Here is a 20,339-nt window from a genome sequence, read left to right on the forward strand (position 1 = left end):
TAACTGTATGCTTTAAAATAGTTAAGATGGTAGATTTTATGTTATGCGTTTTGCCACATAAAACAATTTAATTAAAAGCAAAAAAAAAAAAATAAGAGTAATAACAACAGCAAGAAAAACAGAACAACTATCCCCCCCAAAATCCCCCAAAGGGGCGGGGAGGGGCACCTTCTTCCCCCAAATCCAAGAGATTCGGGGAGGAGCTGCTGGAGATGAAGAAGGGAAACCTTCACTGAAGGTTTCAAGGGGAAATGCTCAGTGGCAGCAAAGAAGACATGTGGTAAGATTGATGCCAGCCCAGGGGCCTCAATCGAGGCACAAGTAAGGGTGTCATCAAGTAAGTGCTAATGTCTCACGCTGGGCACAAAGCTGACTCTGCCATCTGGATGATGACGAGGTGTTCTAGAAACACCCCTGCCCAGCTCCTCTCATTCCCTATCCCTCAAGTCCATGGTTTCCACCTTTCCTGTTCCTGTCTTGTCAGAATGTGAAACTGGTAATATAGTAGTTCCTAATTCAGTTTGGTTCGGTGTGGGGCGTAGATCCCTTCGAGAATTTTACAAAGGCTGTAAGTACTCCTCCCCAAGAGAACATACACGTTAGCCCATATCTGTACAACTGTGCATACGGATCCCCTTGTTAAGCCTCAAACTCTTAAGATTTCCTCTGATTTGTTTTGCACTCCCTCCCTCACACCCGCAGAACTTTCAATCTCAGCTCTTCAGTAACAGTTCATCCCTTATCTGACACTCAGCTCAGAAATTTACAAAACCATTGTAGTGGTTACAAATGATAATGTCAAGTAGACAGCACTATTTACTTGGGTGCCCCCAGAAGTAGTAGATTTGGTCAATAAAGGCTTTGAGGAGGAAGTATTTTAGGCAGAACCTAATAGATGTACCGGACAAAAAGGTAAATCTTTAAAGTATGTAGCATTTTTTTTTCTTTTTTTTGGCCACACCGCCCAGCTTTCAGGATCTTAGCTCCCTGACCAGGGATTGAACCTGGGTCCTCAGCAGTGAAAGCACAGAGTCCTAACCACTGGACCGCCAAGGAATTCCTGAAAGTACATAGCATTTCAGTTGGGGGGGGGGGGGGAATAAACCAACAAAGGTTAGGGTGGTGACATATAGCTGATTCTTTTTCCTATTTCTTACACATTTTCATTAATAGGATTATCCTTGACTCAGATCACACACCACATCCATCAGCAAACTTACAATTTGATGGTGGGCTCCACCTTCAATTCCTGCCTAGAATTTGACCACTTCACCTCCTCTGCTGCCACTTCCCTGGTCCCAGCCTTGAGCTCTTCAGTCGGTTCTGACCACACAGAAGCCAGAGGGATCTTTTTTGTTAAGTCAATCATAGCATTCCTCTGCTGAAACTCACCAATGGCTTGCTTCCCTCATCACCCCAAATACAAGTCCTCCTTCACTGCAGAGCTGTCCCACATGGCTGCAGCCCCCTCAGGTGCCAGTGGTGGTACAGAGGGGACCAGGACTCATGTCACTATGACAACCAAACGTGCCCCTCCTGACTCCAAAGGTTTCAGTTCTAGCCCCTTCCCTCCCAGCTGTATCACCTTGCTGGGCTTGTTTCTTCATCTAAAAGCAGGGGATGACGATAACAAACTTGAAAAATTCTCATGAGAATTAGAAATATAGCCCTTCTTTGGTTTATGTCCCAATAAACCCATCATAAGTTGAAAATATAAGTCAAAAATGCATGTAATACCCCTAAGCTACCAGACATCGTAGCTTAGCCAACTTACATGTGCTCAGAACACTTACATTAGCCTACAGGCGGGCAAAATCATCTAACACAAAGCCTATTTTACAAAAAGTGTCGAATATCTCATGTAATTTTTTGGATACTGTACTGAAATGAAAATGAAAAACAGAGTGGTTTTAAGTGTGTTGATTGTTCATCCTCGTGACTGCGTGCTGATGGGGAGCTGCAGCTCACTGCCGCTGCCTCGCATCACGAGCATCGTATTGCATTTTGCTGGCCCGGAAAACTATCGAAATTCGAAGTACAGTTTATACGAAATGCGTATCACTTTTGTACCACCATAAAGTTGAAAAATTTTAAGTTGAACCGTCATAAGTCGGGGGACTGTCTACAGATGTCTGGTATCCAGGGTGCAGGGTAAATGGTTGCTAATGATACCGGTCTAGGAATAAGCAAACTCAATTGCGCCTATTATCTGCACCTGAAGATTTACACCCTCATATAACATCCTTTTCCAATGTCTTCTGAATTAGTCTCTCCTATGATCGGGAAGGAAGGTTATGGGCTGGGGCTACAGATCATGCTTCTCTATCCCTCCCCCGTGGAGCTGGCCCTGAGGGTGGCCTACACACAGCAGCCTCCATTGGAGGCAGCCCCCCACACAGCTCCCCTCTTTCAATGTGGGCCGGGAATCAGCAGGCGCCCACACTTCCGCTGTCTGATCCTAGACCAGTTTCTGGACCTCCTGGGCTTTGCTTCCTTATCTGCCAATAGGCACGCTGACTGAGAGCCTGCTCCACAGGGCTGAGCTGAGGAGGAAATGAGAGTGTAAGCAGCATCCTGAGCCCCGTCCAGGTGGGAAACAGGTGTTCTGACCTTAGCAGCCATCCCTGGTCTAAAGCCTGGGGCTCTGTGTCCCCACCCTCAGTGCCTTCCCCCTTGACTTTGGAAGCTCGACTCCCTCTTACTGCGTTTGGCTGGCTCCCTCGCCCAGCCAGAGAAGCCCAGCTCACTCGAAGACACAGATTCCCACTCCAGGAAACCAGGCCCCCATCCCAACCACTCGGTCCCTGCCTGGTCCAGGCTAGTTCCAACACCCCGAAAGAGGAAGGCAGGGGAATCTGAGCAGAGAGACTGCTCTGTTCCAGACCAGCCTCTGCCAACGCCCAGGAGGCTGGAACGCTTCTTCTGCAACGGTGACCTTCCCCCACAACCTAAAAGTCCTGTCTTTGGATGGAGCACCGTTAGCTTAGAACCCAGCCTCCATTACTTACTTCTTCAAGAACTGATGTTTCTCTTCTCAGTCACTTTGGCCAGAGAGAGATTATAGAACATCATTTAATTTAAAAAAGTAGGGTAGACAGGAAAGTAGCACAAAAATATAGCGTTGCCGTGGGAGGGCGGTGCTTGCTGCTGAGAAGCTGACGCCAGAGGAGGCTGTGGATTTGGGGAACAAGTATTCTCTAAAGGAGGGAGAGAGTGGCCTGAAGGGCAGAGAACCAGGAGACCTTATCTGAGACCCCTAACAACAAGGCTCTGTACACCTGATGCCACACCACACACAACAGTGTGAGGGGATGATACGACGAACTCCGTCCGCTAAGCGTGAGCCTGGGCCACGGGCATTGGTGTGTTAAGTAACTGGAGGACACCAAAGGCCTCCGTCACCCCAGACCTCCCTGAGGAGGCCTCGCTGTGCTGTGCAGCACAGGACTGGCCTGGAATCCACTACGTTGTCACCTTCCTACTGCCAACCTAAGGGGGCCAGTGCCTTTTGGCCCCATTATATGATACTCTCTCCCAGGACCTAATCCACTATTTGGTTAAAAATTCCCTCAGCCACATCCTCCTCTTCTGACGAAGGGTTTCCCCGTGTGCGCCTAACGGGTGGCTTTGGGGTCTTCATTTTCTCCGCCGGCTGACACTCTTCAGTTCATCCAGCTCCTTCTCCATTAAGTGGGATTCAGCAGTGGTCTCAGAGAGCTGGAAGCAGAGCAGCAAACCGTTATAAAGAAGGACGTTTCTGGGCTACGTTTCAGGTTGGCAAGGCCAGCCCTGCGCGCTGGGAGAAGCCCCACGGCATTTCCCTTAACACTGCCGGCAGCCTCCACGACGGGAAGCCCTTGGTAACTGGGCAGAAAGTAACCTCCTGATGACCCAGGGCCTCAAGCACTTGAAGAGCATTTACCATCCATTCTATCAACATTTTTGATCACCTAGGGTTGCGTGGCACTCACTGCGCGAAGGACACCAGGTTTCAGGGGATGAAAAAGGCAAATATTGGCGATTTTAAGGTTAAAGGACTAAGGTCTAAGTTGCTTCTGAGTCGTGGCTCACACAAAAACGTTTAAAAAAGCATGCCACTTCCCGCATCAGAATCCTTCAGTGGTCTTTAGAGGAGAGGGTGGAAGACACTCCAGGCAGGGACGGAGAGACACAAACTCCAGAGGTCAGCTTACTGTGAAACAGAGGAGCCGCACTTCCTGAGCAAGACGCTATTCCAAGAGCTTTGCTTATATTATTAACTCACTAATGAGGTAGATCCTACTAGCGTGCCCATTTTATTGCTGAAGATACTACGTTTCTTACAGATACAGAGCAGTTAAGTAACTTGCCTGAAGTCACACAGCCAGTGGTGGAGCTGGGCCAGGGACCTGGGAATTTTAGCTCTAGACACCTGCTCTTAACCACTGCAATGTGTGCTCTGCTGCCTCTCAACCAACCGTCACACACAGCCCTAGGCTCAAAAGGTTGTTGGGTTTTTAAAAGCCACAGGAAGCCGATGCCAACGCAGAGAGTGCCCGTCGGCAGGTCTGCGTGGGGCACTGACTAATGGCTGCGTGGTGCAGGACCTCGCCCAGCCCGGAGCAGGCTGTCCTTCTTCCTGAATGCCTTCATCCCAGCCTCCATTCCCACCTTTATCTTTCCACATTCAGCTCAAATATCCCTTCCCCTGCAACATCCTCCCGACTGGACAGAATGAATCTCTCTCTCCCATGTGCGGATACCAGGCCGTGGAAAGACTTTAATCACTGCCCTTACCATGAGGCACTGTCACTATGTTTACTGTCTATCTCCCCACTTGACTGGGAGCCCTGGAGGGTGGGGACTGTGTCTGATTTGGTTTTGTATCTTTGGATTCACAGCAACGTACCTGAGCAAACTGGCACTCGAGAGGTGTGGGCTGGCTGAAAGGACTCGCAGTGGACCTGCCTAAAGAAAGCCAAGGCTTCCCTCCCCACCACCCTCCTCACCATGTCCAGCAGGATGTCCACCTTCAGCCGCAAGAGATTGTTCTCTTCCTCCAGCTGCTGGTTCCGCCTCCGGAGGCGCTGGGCCTCCCTCCGGTCCACACCTCCACTAACCCCTGTCTCTGGTGGAAGGACACAGGCAGCAGTCACAAGGCGGGGGTTCCTTCCACCATCTTGCTGGGCAAAATGGTAGGAAATGCAGCCCACCTGCTATCCACTGGCCGTTTTCAAACTTCAGGCTCTGCCCGGCCAGGTTCATGGTGGGCGTTCCATAGTCAAGGCCCAGCTCCACCTCCCGGGTCGACCGATCCAACTGTGGGGGAGACGCGCATGTTGGCTTCAGGAGGCCAGAGCACAGGGGCTCGAGGCCCAGCACCTCTTCTGCTAACAGTGTGATCCCAACAAAGCATTTCTTCTCTATACTCATCACCCAGCACATTTAGTGATTGTTTTTAAGTCAGAAAATTAAATAAGGTACCCCCAAAACTTTCAAACTGTAAGAGAGAAGAAACGTACAGCTTTATACCATAGATATTTTCTGGAAAAGCTATATATGCTGAAATTTGTAAACTGAATTATTTCGTATGTACAGGGCACTTAGCAGTTTAAGAAATCCTACTGTAAATTTTGAATAAAGTGAAAAATTCTTTTTAAATGTAATAAGCCCGAGCTATCATTTGTTTCTTATGGAGCTACATATGTCCTGGGAAAGGCATAAAATGCTAAGGCCCAAGGAGTAGTAGGAGCTGTTCTTTAATGTGTTTTTCAGTGTTTCTACAGCTCACTGAGCGCCCACCCTGCACCAGGACTGGTACTGGATATACAGAAATGAATGCAACCCCTCTGCCCTCAAGGAGCTCAGAAACTGTCTTTGGAGCTGTGATATATCCTTCTGAACGCTCTTAATGACAGCAAAACGTCATCCTTTGAGAATAAATTTGATTCTTAGACATGAGTAAAACTGATTCCTGGACAAGTCTTGGGAGTCAAGTGAAGTCAAATTGGATAACATCATTTGGTCCCCAAAATGATAATGAGGACGACTACCTTTTAAGGTTCTTCAACAAGCTCTGACAATAATTCCCAAAAAGGAGTTTAAAAATGTTTTCAGCAATAACAATAATATGAATTAAAAGGATGCCCTCCCACGAGGATACCTCTGGAGGACCACACTTTCCATAAGAAACCAGGCTCGATGCTCCAGTCACGCTGCACACCAGGTCGAGCCCCATGCTGACACTCACATTATGCAGGTTGGAGAGAGACGCAGACTTCCGAGGGGGCGTCTTCTTCGGACTGAATGTACTCCCAAAGAGAGGCATCTTTGGCCTGATGAAGGAAAGGTCAATGCTCTCTTCTCCTAGGGTCAGAAAAAGTCAGGGATACAAAGAGTTGGGTCAGTGACCTTGCGCCCCTGTCCCGGAATCATGCAAACACACATCTCATCACGTGGCCAGTAACAATCCTGGGTAACAATCCTCAGCTCCCATGTGCTGAGTGCTCACTATGTGCTAGGCATAGTGCCAAAACCTTGGCACTATCTCAGGCCTCACAGCCACTCTTTGTTTAGTTCCTCTTCCTATACCTATTTGACAGATGAGGTTTAGAAAGACTAAGGTCCTAAGTGTGAGTGAGTATTAGGATGCAGGTCTGTGTGGCTCCACAGTTCATGTTAACCACAGGCAAGTGCCTAACTGGCCTATCTTAAGTTTTGTCACAAATTGGCATTACCAGATTTACACTCTAGGGCAAGGCATGTGATCCTACTTATTCCTGAACACTGGTAAGACTCACAGCTAGGGCAACAGCTTCTATATATACTCCATTTTCAAGAAATGAAGCCTTTCCTGGGACTTGCCTTTTTCCTTTTTTTTTTTTTTTTTTTGCGGTACGTGGGCCTCTCACTGTTGTGGCCTCCCCCCTTGCGGGGCACAGGCTCCGGACGCGCAGGCTCAGCAGCCATGGCTCACGGGCCCAGCCGCTCGGCGGCATGTGGGATCTTTCCGGACCGGGGCACGAACCCACGTCCCCTGCATCGGCAGGCGGACTCCCAACCACTGTGCCACCAGGGAAGCCTCTTTTTGCTTTTTTATTGGTTTCTTTTTAAGTTTTTTTCATTTTTCTTAAAATTTTATTTATTTATTTTTGGCTGCATTGGGTCTTCGTTGCTGAGCACGGGCTTTCTCTAGTTGCAGCGAGAGGGGACTACTCTTTGTTGTGGTGCACGGGCTTCTCATTGTAGTGGCTTCTCTTGTTGTGAAGCACAGGCTCTAGGTGCATGGGCTTCAGTAGCTGTGGCACAAGGGCTCAGCAGCTGTGGCTCACGGGCTCTAGAAAGCAGGCTCAGTAGTTGCGGCGCACAGGCTTAGTTGCTCTGCGGCATGTAGGATCTTCCAGGACCAGGGCTCGAACCTGTGTCCCGTGCATTAGCAGGCAGATTCTTAACCACTGCGCCACCAGGGAAGTCCTATTGGTTCTTTTTTGATTAAAGAAGTTCTTAATTTTAATGGAATCTAACTTATCAAAAAATTTTTTTAATGATTAGTGTTTTTGTGTCCTATTTAAGAAATTTTTGCCTAAGGTCACGATATTTTCATATATTAACTTTTGGAAATTTTCTTCTTGCAGCTTTCACATTTAGGACTATGACTCATCTGCAATTAACTTTTGTACGTGGTGTAGGGCAGGGTCATGGTTCATTTCTTCCCATGTATTACCCAATTTTAATGTGTAATACACAAATAGCTTAAAAAGATTCCCTCGGGCTTCCCTGATGGCGCAGTGGTTGAGAGTCTGCCTGCCGATGCAGGGGACACGGGTTCGTGCCCCGTTCCGGGAAGATCTCACGTGCTGCGGAGCGGCTGGGCCCGTGAGCCATGGACGCTAAGCCTGTGCGTCCAGAGCCTGTGCTCCACAGCGGGAGAGACCACAACAGTGAGAGGCCAGTGTACTGCAAAAAAAAAAAAGATTCCCTCTAAAAAACTGTAGACTGATGATAACAATAATGAAAGCACAGGTGAGCAAAAAGAAAGAACCACAGCTCTCACTTTTCCTACTCTTAGGTATAAAAATCTTCCTTCACCACATTATGAGATAGAAATAGTAATGAGTTTATCATATCTGACAGGAAGTTGGCCAAAAAAAGAGGGAATTTCTCAAGACTATCTGAAACAATGTTTTATGTCAACTATCATTAAACGATAACTCAAAGTAGGAATTCATCACAATTAGCAAGAAATGAAGCAAGAAAATTAGCAAGAAAATGAAGAACAAATTCTGTGCTGTTTTCAGTGATGCAGAAATTAACATCACTAAAATTAATGATAAAAGTTTAGAAGCTTCTTTGGAAGCTTTACAATACATATATACACTGTACAGAAATATATGCATAAACGACTTATAAATAAATAAATAAGACATTTAGAGGTGTGTGCTCATTAGAGTTTTACTAGTGTGTGTTTCTGATTAAAAACAGTGGTAGAGGGCTTCCCTGGTAGGAAGAGGTCCGCATACCGCAAAAAACAAACAAACAAAGAAAACAGTGGTAGAGAGCCCTGAACCAAGATGGCAGAGTAGAAAGACGGGCTCTCACTCCCTCTTGCAAGAACACCAGAATCACAACTAGCTGCTGGACAATCACTGACAGGAAGACACTAGAACTCACCAAAAAAGATATCCCACATCCAAAGACAAAGGAGAAGCCACAATGAGACGGTAGGAGGGGCGCAATCACAGTAAAATCAAATCCCATAACTGCTGCGTGGGTGACTCACAGACTGGAGAACACTTATACCACAGAAGTCCACCCGCTGGAGTGAAGGTTCTGAGCCCCACGTCAGGCTTCCCAACCTGGGGGTCTGGCAACGGTTGGAGGAATTCCTAGAGGATCAGACTTTGAAGGCTAGTGGGATTTGATTGCAGGACTTCAATAGGACTGGGGGAAACAGAGACTCCACTCTTGGAGGGCACACACAAAGTAGTGTGTGCATCGGGACCCAGGGGAAGGAGCAGTGACCCCAGGGAAGACTGAACCAGACCTACCTGCTAGTGTTGGAGGGTCTCCTGCAGAGGCAGGGGTGGCTGTGGCTCACCGTGGGGACAAGGACAGTGGCAGCGGAAGTTCTGGGTAGTACTCCTTGGCGTGAGCCCTCCCAGAGTCCACCATTAGCCCCACCAAATAACCCAGGTAGGCTCCAATGTTGGGTTGCCTCTGGCCAAACAACCAACAGGGAGGGAATCCAGCCCCACCCATCAGCAGTCAATCACATTAAAGTTTTGCTGAGCTCTGCCCACCAGAGCAACAGTCAGCTCTACCCACCACCAGTCCCTCCCATCAGGAAACTTGCACAAGCCTCTTAGATAGCCTCATCCACCAGAGGTCAGACAGCAGAGGCAAGAACTACAGGCCTGCAGCCTGTGGAACAAAAAACATATTCACAGATAGACAGACAAGATGAAAAGACAGAGGGCTATGTACCAGATGAAGGAACAAGATAAAACCCCAGAAAAACAACTAAATGAAGTGGAGACAGGCAACCTTCCAGAAAAAGAATTCAGAATAACGATAGTGAAGATGATCCAGGACCTCGGAAAAAGAATGGAGGCAAAGATCGAGAAGATGCAAGAAATGTTTAACAATGACCTAGAAGAATTAAAGAACAAACAAACAGAGATGAACAATACAATAACTGAAAGGAAAACTACACTAGAAGGAATCAATAGCAGAATAACTGAGGCAGAAGAACAGATAAGTGACCTGGAAGACAGAATGGTGGAATTCACTGCTGCGGAACAGAATAAAGAAAAAAGAATGAAAAGAAATGGAGACAGCCTAAGAGACCTCTGGGACAACACTAAATGCAACAACACTCGTGTTATAGGGGTCCCAGAAGGAGAAGAGAGAGAGAAAGGACCAGAGAAAATATTTGAAGAGATTATATTCGAAAACTTCCCTAACATGGGAAGGGAAATAGCCACCCAAGTCCAGGAGGCGCAGCAAGCCCCATACAGGATAAACCCAAGGAGAAACACGCCGAGACACACAGTAATCAAACTGGCAAAAATTAAAGACAAAGAAAAACTTACTGAAAGCAGCAAGGGAAAAATGACAAATAACATACTAGGGAACTCCCATAAGGTTAACAGCTGACTTCTCAGCAGAAACTCTACAAGCCAGAAGGGAGTGGCATGATATACTTAAAGTGATGAAAGGGAAGAACCTACAGGAAAGATTACGCTACCTGGCAAGGATCTCATTCAGATTCCATGGAGAAATCAAAAGCTTTACAGACAAGCAGAAGCCAAGAGAATTCAGCACCACCAAACCAGCTCTACAACAGATGCTAAAGGAACTTCTCTAAGTGGGAAACACAAGAGAGGAAAAAGGACCTACAAAAACAAACCCAAAACAATTAAGAAAGTGGTCATAGGAAGATACATATCGATAATTACCTTAAACGTGAATGGATTAAATGCTCCAACCAAAAGACACAGGCTTGCTGAATGGATACAAAAACAAGACCCATCTATATGCAGTCTACAAGAGATCCACTTCAGACCTAGGAACACATACAGACTGAAAGTGAGGGGATGGAAAAAGATATTCCATGGAAATGGAAATCAAAAGAAAGCTGGAGTAGCAATACTCATATCAGATAAAATAGACTTTAAAATAAAGAATGTTACAAGAGACAAGGAAGGACACTACATAATAATCATGGCATTGACCCAAGAAGAAGATAAAACAATTGTAAATATATATGCACCCAACATAGGAGCACCTCAATACATAAGGCAACTGCTAACAGCTATAAAAGAGGAAATTGACACTAACACAATAAGAATGGGGGACTTTAACACCTCACTTACCCCAATGGACAGATCATCCAAAATGAAAATAAATAAGGAAACAGAAGCTTTAAATGACACAACAGACCAGTTAGATGTAATTGATATTTATACGATATTCCATATAAAAATAGCAGATTACACTTTCTTCTCAAGTGCACACGGAACATTCTCCAGGATAGATCACATCTTGGGTCACAAATCAAGCCTCAGTAAATTTAAGAAAATTGAAATCATATCAAGCATCTTTTCTGACCACAACGCTATGAGATTAGAAATGAATTACAGGGAAAAAACGTAAAAAACACAAATACATGGAGGCTAAACAATACGTTACTAAATAACCAAGAGATCACTGAAGAAATCAAAGAGGAAATCAAAAAATGCCTAGAGACAAATGACAATGAAACCACGCCAATCCAAAACCTATGGGATGCAGCAAAAGCAGTTCTAAGAGGGAAGTTTATAGCTATACAAGCCTACCTCAAGAAACAAGAAAAATCTCAAATAAACAATCTAACCTTACACCTAAAGGAACTAAAGAAGAACAAACAAAACCCAAAGTTAGCAGAAGGAAAGAAATCATAAAGATCAGAGCAGAAATAAATGAAATAGAAACAAAGAAAACAAGAGCAAAGATCAATAAAACTAAAAGCTGGTTCTGTGAGAAGATAAACAAAATTGATAAACCATTAGCCAGACTCATCAAGAAAAACAGGGAGAGGACTCAAATCAATAAACTTAGAAATGAAAAAGGAGAAGTTACAACAGACACCACAGAAATACAAAGCACCCTAAGAGACTACTATAAGCAACTCTATGCCAATAAAATGGACCATCTGGAAGAAATGGACAAATTCTTAGAAAGGTATAACCTTCCAAGACTGAACCAGGAAGAAATAGAAAATATGAACAGACCAATCACAAGTAATGAAATTGAAACTGTGTTTAAAAATCTTTCAACGAACAAAAGTCCAGGACCAGATGGCTTCACAGGTGAATTCTAGCAAACATTTAGAGAAGAGCTAACACCTATCCTTCTCAAACTCTTTCAGAAAACTGCAGAGGAAGGAACACTCCCAAACTCATTCTATGAGGCCACCATCACCCTGATACCAAAACCAGACAAAGATGTCACAAAAAAAGAAAACTACAGGCCAATATCACTGATGAACACAGATGCAAAAATCCTCAACAAAATACTAGCAAACAGAATCCAACAACACAGTAAAACGATCATACACCATGATCAAGTGGGATTTATCCCAGGAATGCAAGGGTTCTTCAATATACGCAAATCAATCAATGTGATACACCATATTAACAAACTGAAGAATAAAAACCATATGATCATCTCAACAGATGCAGAAAAAGCTTTTGACAAAATTCAACACCGACTTATGAAAAAAACTCTCCAGAAAGTGGGCATAGAGGGAACCTACCTCAACATAATAAAGGCCATATACGACAAACCCACAGCAAACATCATTATCAAAGGTGAAAAACTGAAAGCATTTCCTCTAAGATCAGGAAGGAGACAAGGATGTCCACTGTCACCACTATTATTCAACATAGTTTTGGAAGTCCTAGCCACGGCAATCAGAGAAGAAAAAGAAATAAAAGGAATACAAACTGGAAAAGAAGAAGTAAAACTGGCATTGTTTGCAGAGAACATGATACTATGCATAGAGAATCCTAAAGATGCCACCAGAAAACTACTAGAGCTAATCAATGAATTTGGTAAAGTTGCAGTTTACAAAATTAATGCACAGAAATCTCTTGCATTCCTATATACACTAATGATGAAAAATCTGAAAGAGAAATTAAGGAAACACTCCCATTTACCACTGCAACAAAAAGAATAAAATACCTAGGAATAAACCTACCTAGGGAGACAAAAGAGCTGTATGCAGAAAACTACGAGACACTGATGAAAGAAATTAAAGATGATACCAACAGATGGAGAGATATACCATGTTCTTGAATTGGAAGAATCAATATTGTGAAAATGACTATACCACCCAAAGAAATCTACAGATTCAATGCAATCCCTATCAAATTACCAATGGCATTTTTTATGGAACTCGAACAAAAAATCTTAAAATTTGTATGGAGACACAAAAGACCCCGAATAGCCAAAGCACTCCTGAGGAAAAAAAACGGAGCTGGAGGAATCAGACTCCCTGACTTCAGACTATACTACAAAGCTACACTAATCAAGACAATATGGTACTGGCACAAAAACAGAAACATAGCTTAATGGAACAAGATAGAAAGCCCAGAGATAACCCCACACATGTATGGTCAACTAATCTATGACAAAGGAGGCAAGGATATACAATGGAGAAAAGACAGTGTCTTCAATAAGTGGTGCTGGGAAAACTAGACAGCTACATGTAAAAGAATGAAATTAGAACACTCCCTAACACCATACACAAAAATAAACTCAAAATGGATTAGAGACCTAAATGTTAAGACCGGACACTATAACACTCTTAGAGGAAAACGTAGGAAGAACACTCTTTGACATAAATCACAGCAAGATCTTATTTGATCCACATCCTAGAGTAATGGAAATAAAAACAAACAAATGGGACCTAATGAAACTTCAAAGCTTTTGCACAGCAAAGGAGACCATAAACAAGACGAAAAGACAACCCTCAGAATGGGAGAAAATATTTGCGAATGAATCAACGGACACAGGATTAATCTCCAAAATATATAAACAGCTCATGCAGCTCAATATTAAAGAAATAAACAACCCAATCCAAAAATGGGCAGAAGACCTAAATAGACAATTCTCCAAAGAAGACATACAGATGGCCAAGAAGCACATGAAAATCTGCTCAACATCACTAATTATTAGAGAAATGCAAATCAAAACTACAATGAGGGTATCACCTCACAGCAGTTAGAATGGGCATCATCAGAAAATCTACAAACAACAAATGCTGGAGAGGGTGTGGAGAAAAGGGAACCCTCTTGCACTGTTGGTGGGAATGTAAATTGATACAGCCACTATGGAGAAGAGTATGGAGGTTCCTTAAAAAACTAAAAATAGAATTACCATATGATCCAGCGATCCCACTACTGGGCATATACCCAGAGAAAACCATAATTCAAAAAGACACACGCAGTCCAATGTTCATTGCAGCACTATTTACAATAGCCAGGTCATGAAAGCAACCTAGATGACCATTGAGAGACGAATGGATAAAGAAGATGTGGTACATATATACAATGGAATATTACTCAGCCATAAAAAGGAACAAAATTAGATCATTTTTTGAGACATGAATTGATCTAGAGGCTGTCATACAGAGTGAAGTAAGTCAGAGAGAGAAAAACAAATATCGTATATTAACGCATATATGTGGAACCTAGAAAAATGGTACAGATGAACTGGTTTGCAGGGCAGAAATTGAGACACAGATGTAGAGAATAAATGTATGGACACCAAGGGCGGAAAGCGGCGGGGGGGTGGTGGTGGTGGTGTGATGAATTGGCCGATTGGGATTGACATGTATACACTGATGTGTATAAAACTGATGACTAATAAGAACCTGCTGTATAAAAAAATAAATAAAATTCAAAACAACAACAACAACAACAAATAGCGGTAGACCCACAACCTGGAAGATGGCATTTGACACTTTAGGACTTGGACAAACCAGAATCATTCCAGCTTGGTGGTGGACAGGACATCACTGAGGACTAAGATGATGAGGGAATTTGAAGCTATGCTATCATGTCATCCAAAACACAGTGGAAGCCCCTGGCATTGTTTCTGCTGGAGAAAAGAAAAAGGGTGGAAGAGGGAAGACAATTAATCTTATGTCTACAGAGAGTGGATCAGGAATGAAATGGGAATATCCAGGAAGAAAGATTTTTAACTCAAAAAAGAAAAGGTCACAACAAAAACTAACTAATATCACTTCCTGCTTATCCACTAGGGTTTGGACACAATGCTAGGCACACTTCATATATTTCTTTTATTCCCTGTAGTAACCCCATAAGGTAATTTTCCTGTCCATATCAGAGATGAGAAAAGTAGGGCTCGGAGAAGTTATCCAATTTTCCCAAGGTCCACAGCCATGGTCAGCTGGCTAAAGATGTATACCAAATTATCCTTGTATTAATAACTTGTGGGGGAGACTTCCCTGGTGGCACACTGGTTAAGAATCCTCCTGCCAGTGCAGGACACATGGGTTCGATCCCTGGTCCAGGAAGATCCCACACGCCGCGCAGCAACGAAGCCCATGCACCACAACTACTGAGCCTGCACTCTAGAGCCCACGAGCCACAACTACTGAGCCCGCGTGCTGCAACTACTGAAGCCCGTGTGCCTACAGCCCATGCTCCGCAACAAGAGAGGCCACCACAATGAGAAGCCCACGCACCGCAACAAAGAGTAGCCTCCACTTGCCTCAACAAGAGAAAGCACACGCGCAGCAATGAAGACCCAATGCAGCAATAAATAAATAAATAAATGTATTAAATAAATTAATTAAAAAAAATTTAAAAAATTCAAAAATTTTTTTAAAATTAAAAATTTTTTAATTAAAAACATCAAAAGAAAAATTTAAAAAACCTTGTGGGGTACATCATAAAAGGAAGCATTTTCATCCATCACATTGGCAAAATTTAAGAGCTCAATAATATCCAATGCTGGTGAGGGTATGGAGAAAAAGATACTTTCATTTACTCTTCGTGGAAACATAAGATGCTATCATTTTTTCAATTAGGCAAAAGCTAGCAAAGTTTTTCATGTGCCCACGCTTCTAAAAACTCTCCTCCAGAAAGAATTGGACATGTTCACACATATGTTCTCTATTGTTGATAACAGCGAAAAATAAGAAACAATTCAAAATGCCTACTAATGGTTGGTGTAGCCAAATACATCGTGGCACATTCTTATAAGGGAGTCCTAGACGTCAAGTAAAGATAGAGAGACAGCTGTACATGGACCACTCTAACATTAAGAAAGCAAGCGAGGGACTTCCCTGGTGGTGCAGTGGTTAATAATCTGCTTGCCAATGCAGGGGATATGGGTTCGAGCCCTGTTCCGGGAAGATCCCACATGCCGCAGAGCAACTAAGCCCGTGCACCACAACTGCTGAGGCTGCGCTCCAGAGCCCAAGAGCCACAACTACTGAGCCCACATGCCTAGAGCCTGTGCTCCACAACAAGAGAAGCCACGAGAAGTGGCTTGAGAAGTCCAAAGAGAAGTCCGCGCACCGCAGCAAAGAGTAGCGTCTGCTCGCTGCAACCAGAGAAAGCCTGCCCACAGCAACGAAGACCAAACGCAGCCAAAAGTTAATTAATTAATTAATTTTTTTAAAAAAAGCAAGCGACAGAACAGTATGTATACTATAATCTCACATGAGAAGACAAAAAGATAATAAAAAGCGAGCATATAGGTCGCTAAATAAAAAAGATTTGGAGGGATAAACTGCACACAGTGGTTAAATCTGGGAAAGGAAGTAGGATGGCTGACTCAACTGAATTTGCCATTTTTAAAAACTTTTAATTTTAATTCTAATTTTTTTTGGCCGAGTCGCTCAGCTTGCAGGATCTTAACTCCCCAGCTAGGGATGGAACCTGGGCCCCTGGCAGTGAGAGCACCGAGTCCTAACCACTGGACCACCAGGGAATTCCCTGAATTTGCCATTTTAAAGGTTAAAAGAAAAAAAAAAGCCAAATAGTGGCAATTTCATGTTACAATATAAAGTTATATTAAAGAAATATATTTCTGGATTTACTGAATTATTACAATGATAATATATCCATATATTACTTATGAAAAAACAAACCAAACAAATGAACAAAAAAACCAGATAAAAAGAAGTCCCTGCCCCTCCAAGATCTGGAGACCAATTGAAGAAGGAAAAATAAGCCAAGTTGTTCTTGCAAAGCCCACAGTGGTGCTAAGAGCACTAAGCCTGAGCATATCACCTGGACACAACAGACCAAGTTCTAGGCCTGGCTCTGCCCCTCAGTTGCCGGCTAAACCCCGGCCAAGTTACTTTATTCCTCCAGGTTTTAACAGGGCACTTCACGCATGACCTCACTAATTCTCACAACACTTAAGCCAAGCACCGTCACCAATATATTACAGATGAGGAAAAGGAAGGGTCTGGACTAGCTTTTAAGTCAGATCCACTCATCCACAAACAGCTCTGGCTGAGATCCTGGGATCCTAGAACATTAGTATGGACCAAGAGGTCCCAGCTGTACCCTTGGCCCAAGGAAGCCTTCTTTCCAGTGGAACTCCCTGGAGAGAAAGGGCTCAGCACAAAGGAGAGCTTCTAGGTTCCAACCATTGCTCTGCTTCTCAACCCCAGTGGGACCCTGCAACTTACCTTCCCTGGGCCCCAGGCATAACAATAGTACCCACTCACAGACTGTTTTTTGTGCTTTAGTGTTTTTAAAAAACTGTCGCACTTGATGCTCACAAACAACCCTGGCAGAAGTAGATCAAGTAGTTTGTTCTTGTCTACAGATCAGAAAACTGAGGCTTAGAGAAGTTAAGTAACTTGTTCCCAGTCACGCCGTGGGAAGGCGGTGGAATTGGGCTTCAAATAAGGTCTACTCGTCTGCGCTGATGATAATAATCACTTCAACACTATGCAACGCTTTACAGCTTGCAATGGGCGATAAAATACATTATCTTATTTTAATCTAACAAGAAGGTGAGGAAGCAGTCTCTGGCTTTCATCGGATTCTCGAAGAGTTCAGAGCCAACCAAGTATAAGCCACGCAGGTACACGCCCACCCAGGGCTGTAAACTAACGGTAGCGAACAAACGTTCGTTCGCAAGCTCTCGTTAATCACCTTCACAGCTGACTTATGAGAGGAATTACCACCCCAATTTACAAAGGAGGAAACACACTTGGATAAAGGAGGTGACGGGCCTGCGGTAAACCCGGCCCCCGCCCCCTGCTCCGCGCCCTCCGGCTGCCCCAGCTGCGGAGAGGCCCTGGGTCCCCTGGGGAACGCCCGGGGGTCCCAACCCTCCTCAGGCCCTCGGGCGACGCCGGGCTCGGAGACGTACCTGACGTGCCCCAGAAGCTGAGGTTCCAAGAGAGCCCCCCGACCTCCCGCTAGGTACCCAGCAGAGGCCGCGTCCCCCGCCACGACCTCGACCGCGAGCGCCACCAGTCCGCGGGCCGCGCGCACGCGCACACGCAGCCCCGCCGGGCTCTACCACCGAGGGAGGTGGGGGTACCCGACACGGCACGGTCCCCAGCGCGAGCCTACGCAAAGCACCAGAAACTCTTGAGGACTACCCCCGATATATTTAATAGAATCCACAAAGGCAGTGTCTTCTGGAGTCACTTCCATGCCCCGTGCTACAGGCTAGGACGAGGAACCACACTCACCCTCCCCACAAACCCCTGGGTCTGGTCTCCCCCGCCTACAGGGGCCGTCGCCGTGGTAACGGCGTCTCGGGATGAGGTGGAGGCTCGCCACGCCTCCGTTGTCGTGGGAAAGGTGCGAGTGGTGGCTGCGGCCCGCGTTGCCTGGAGAACGTCAAGACTTACAAACGCAAAATGGGCCTCTCCCCGACGTCCCTCCTCCTCTTCCTCGTCCCAGACCACAAAACAAAGCGCACCCCTTCCTGGTGGATGTGGGGACAACGGGTGTCGGGTGTCCCATCCAGAACTTTACAGGGTCCCCAGAGGGAGCCGTGGCGGAATAGGCCCCGAGTTCGTCGGATTCCGCCTATGTCTTCAGGTAAGATGAACAGACAGACAGTGACCCTGCCTACCAGCCTCCCCACGCCGGGCCTCTCATCGGCTTTGACGGGCTGGGGAACCTCAGGTCAGGGGCCGCTTCAGGGTCGCACAGTGAGCAAGAGCAGAGAGCTACTCGAGAATCAACTCCAGATCTCCTAAAATCCTAACTGTGTGTATTACTGGTTCCATTTGACAAATGAAGAGACTCCGGGTCATTCAAGGGATATTTACTGGCTGCTTAGTGAGTGCACCAGGTCATCCATCCAGGGAGGGGCAGGACCCATAGGTCTCTGGCTCCAAGTGCAGTTTTCTTCCAACTACACGTTACTTCATTGAAAAGGGGAGAGTTCCGTGTCCTAGAACCAAACCACATGGTCTAACCCAGCACAGTCCAATGGAAACATAATGTGGGCCACATATATAATTTAGAATTTTCTAGTAGCCATACTTTTTAAAAAGTAAAAAAAAAAATCAGATGATGTTAATATGACTAATGTTTTAACTCATATGTCCCAAATATGATCATTTCAACATACAATCAATATTTTAAAGTTTATTCTGCTTCAGTTTTTAAATTTTAATTAACTAAAATTAAGATTTTAGTGTTTCGGTCACACTAACCAAATTCCAAGGGCTCCATTGTCACATGTGGCTACTGGCTACTGTGATGCACTGGTCTAGTCTTTTCCTGTCTTTCTACTGTGTGTCCCTCTGCTTGGGTGGTATTTCCCCTCCCCACTTACCTAATTAACTCCTGCTCTTCCTTCAAGTCTTGACTCCCTTGACTAGGTCATTATCCACTATTATGTTGTCTCTCAGAGCGCTGTGTCCCTCCCTTTGAAGCAGTGGTCAGTTATAATTCATGGTTATGTATATGATTAATTATCACTTGTCACTCCTAGTAGACATAAGCTCCATTAAGGCAGGGATAAAGTCTGGTTTAACTCACCAACCTGTCCCCAAGTAGGGACACATTGCTGGCTGTGTTGGGCAGTCAATAAGTAGTCATTTAATGACTGAAGTTTAAACTGAACAAAAGTCTGTCTGACTCCAAAGTCAGCATTGTTTTAATTTGTTTAACATGTTTAAGTTAAAATGTGTTAACTTTAAACAACGGACTTTCAAATCTCAGCTGCCAGAATATGTGCTCCATGAGGGCAGAACGTGTTTTTATTCTTCCACTCACCTGCCCTTAATATACAGCACAGTGCTGGGCACAGGGTGGATATTCAATAAAGTTAGTTTGCTCCCCCACCCATTTTTTCTCCCCAAATAGTGACAGTAAAAACTTATCATGCTTCAGAGAATACTTACCCTAACATGATATGATGAAAATTTCAGAAGGGAACAGAGTATTTTAAATGTGTCCTTTAACAAGCATAATATTCAGTTCTCCCATTAGGCATGGGTAATAATGTTAAGCTAAAGCAAGAGGCTTCTTAACAGGGTCCCCCTAAGCCTGGCTTTTCAGAGAACATGGAGTTTTCCAGTCATGCTGGCGGGGGTGGGTGGGTGGGTGGGTGGATGAAAGTGAGAAGCCCTAAAATGCACCTGCCTCCTCTTTACCCTCACCCCCTTGCCTGTATGGCTAAAGACTAGGGGCAGGAGGCAGGAAATAATAGTTTTGACCTGAGCCTGGGCCAACCTTTCCTACAATCCAACTGACTTAGGACAGCCCAAAGTGGATAGCCTCTTTGGACCAGAAAGAAGTATGGTGAGTGAGTTAAAAATGGAATCAAATATTGAGTGAACCTAATTCCTAGAGAGT

The 20,339-nt window shown here is 44.7% G+C and overlaps 2 protein-coding genes across 7 annotated transcripts in view; one reads left to right on the plus strand and one right to left on the minus strand.

Moving 5' to 3' along the window:
* Positions 1 to 34: 34 nt before the first annotated feature.
* On the minus strand, positions 35 to 18,025 carry CBY1 (chibby 1, beta catenin antagonist). 6 transcript variants are annotated; one of them, XM_019943400.3, is made up of 6 exons: positions 17,887 to 17,999; positions 14,504 to 14,622; positions 6,143 to 6,345; positions 5,193 to 5,298; positions 4,989 to 5,107; positions 35 to 3,717 (listed from the first exon to the last, which is right to left on the minus strand). In XM_019943400.3, the coding sequence occupies exons 2-6, from the start codon at positions 14,535 to 14,537 to the stop codon at positions 3,637 to 3,639; spliced, it is 543 nt and encodes a 180-aa protein (XP_019798959.1). In that variant the 5' UTR covers positions 14,538 to 14,622; positions 17,887 to 17,999; the 3' UTR covers positions 35 to 3,636. The 6 variants fall into 6 exon arrangements, with proteins under 6 accessions (XP_019798959.1, XP_033721929.1, XP_019798969.1 ...); XM_019943417.3 differs by having other exon boundaries at positions 3,055 to 3,717; positions 6,230 to 6,345; positions 17,887 to 17,983; XM_033866038.2 differs by lacking the exon at positions 17,887 to 17,999 and having other exon boundaries at positions 14,465 to 14,582.
* Positions 18,026 to 18,391: 366 nt separating this feature from the next.
* Positions 18,392 to 20,339, plus strand: part of FAM227A (family with sequence similarity 227 member A) — an 89,928-nt gene continuing 87,980 nt past the window's right edge. Inside the window, exon 1 of the mRNA XM_073789210.1 lies at positions 18,392 to 18,569. The gene's annotated coding sequence lies outside the window, so the exon portion shown is untranslated. The remainder of the gene's footprint in view (positions 18,570 to 20,339) is intronic.

The sequence above is a fragment of the Tursiops truncatus genome, chromosome 11, assembly GCF_011762595.2.
Source record: "Tursiops truncatus isolate mTurTru1 chromosome 11, mTurTru1.mat.Y, whole genome shotgun sequence".
NCBI lineage: Eukaryota > Metazoa > Chordata > Mammalia > Artiodactyla > Delphinidae > Tursiops > Tursiops truncatus.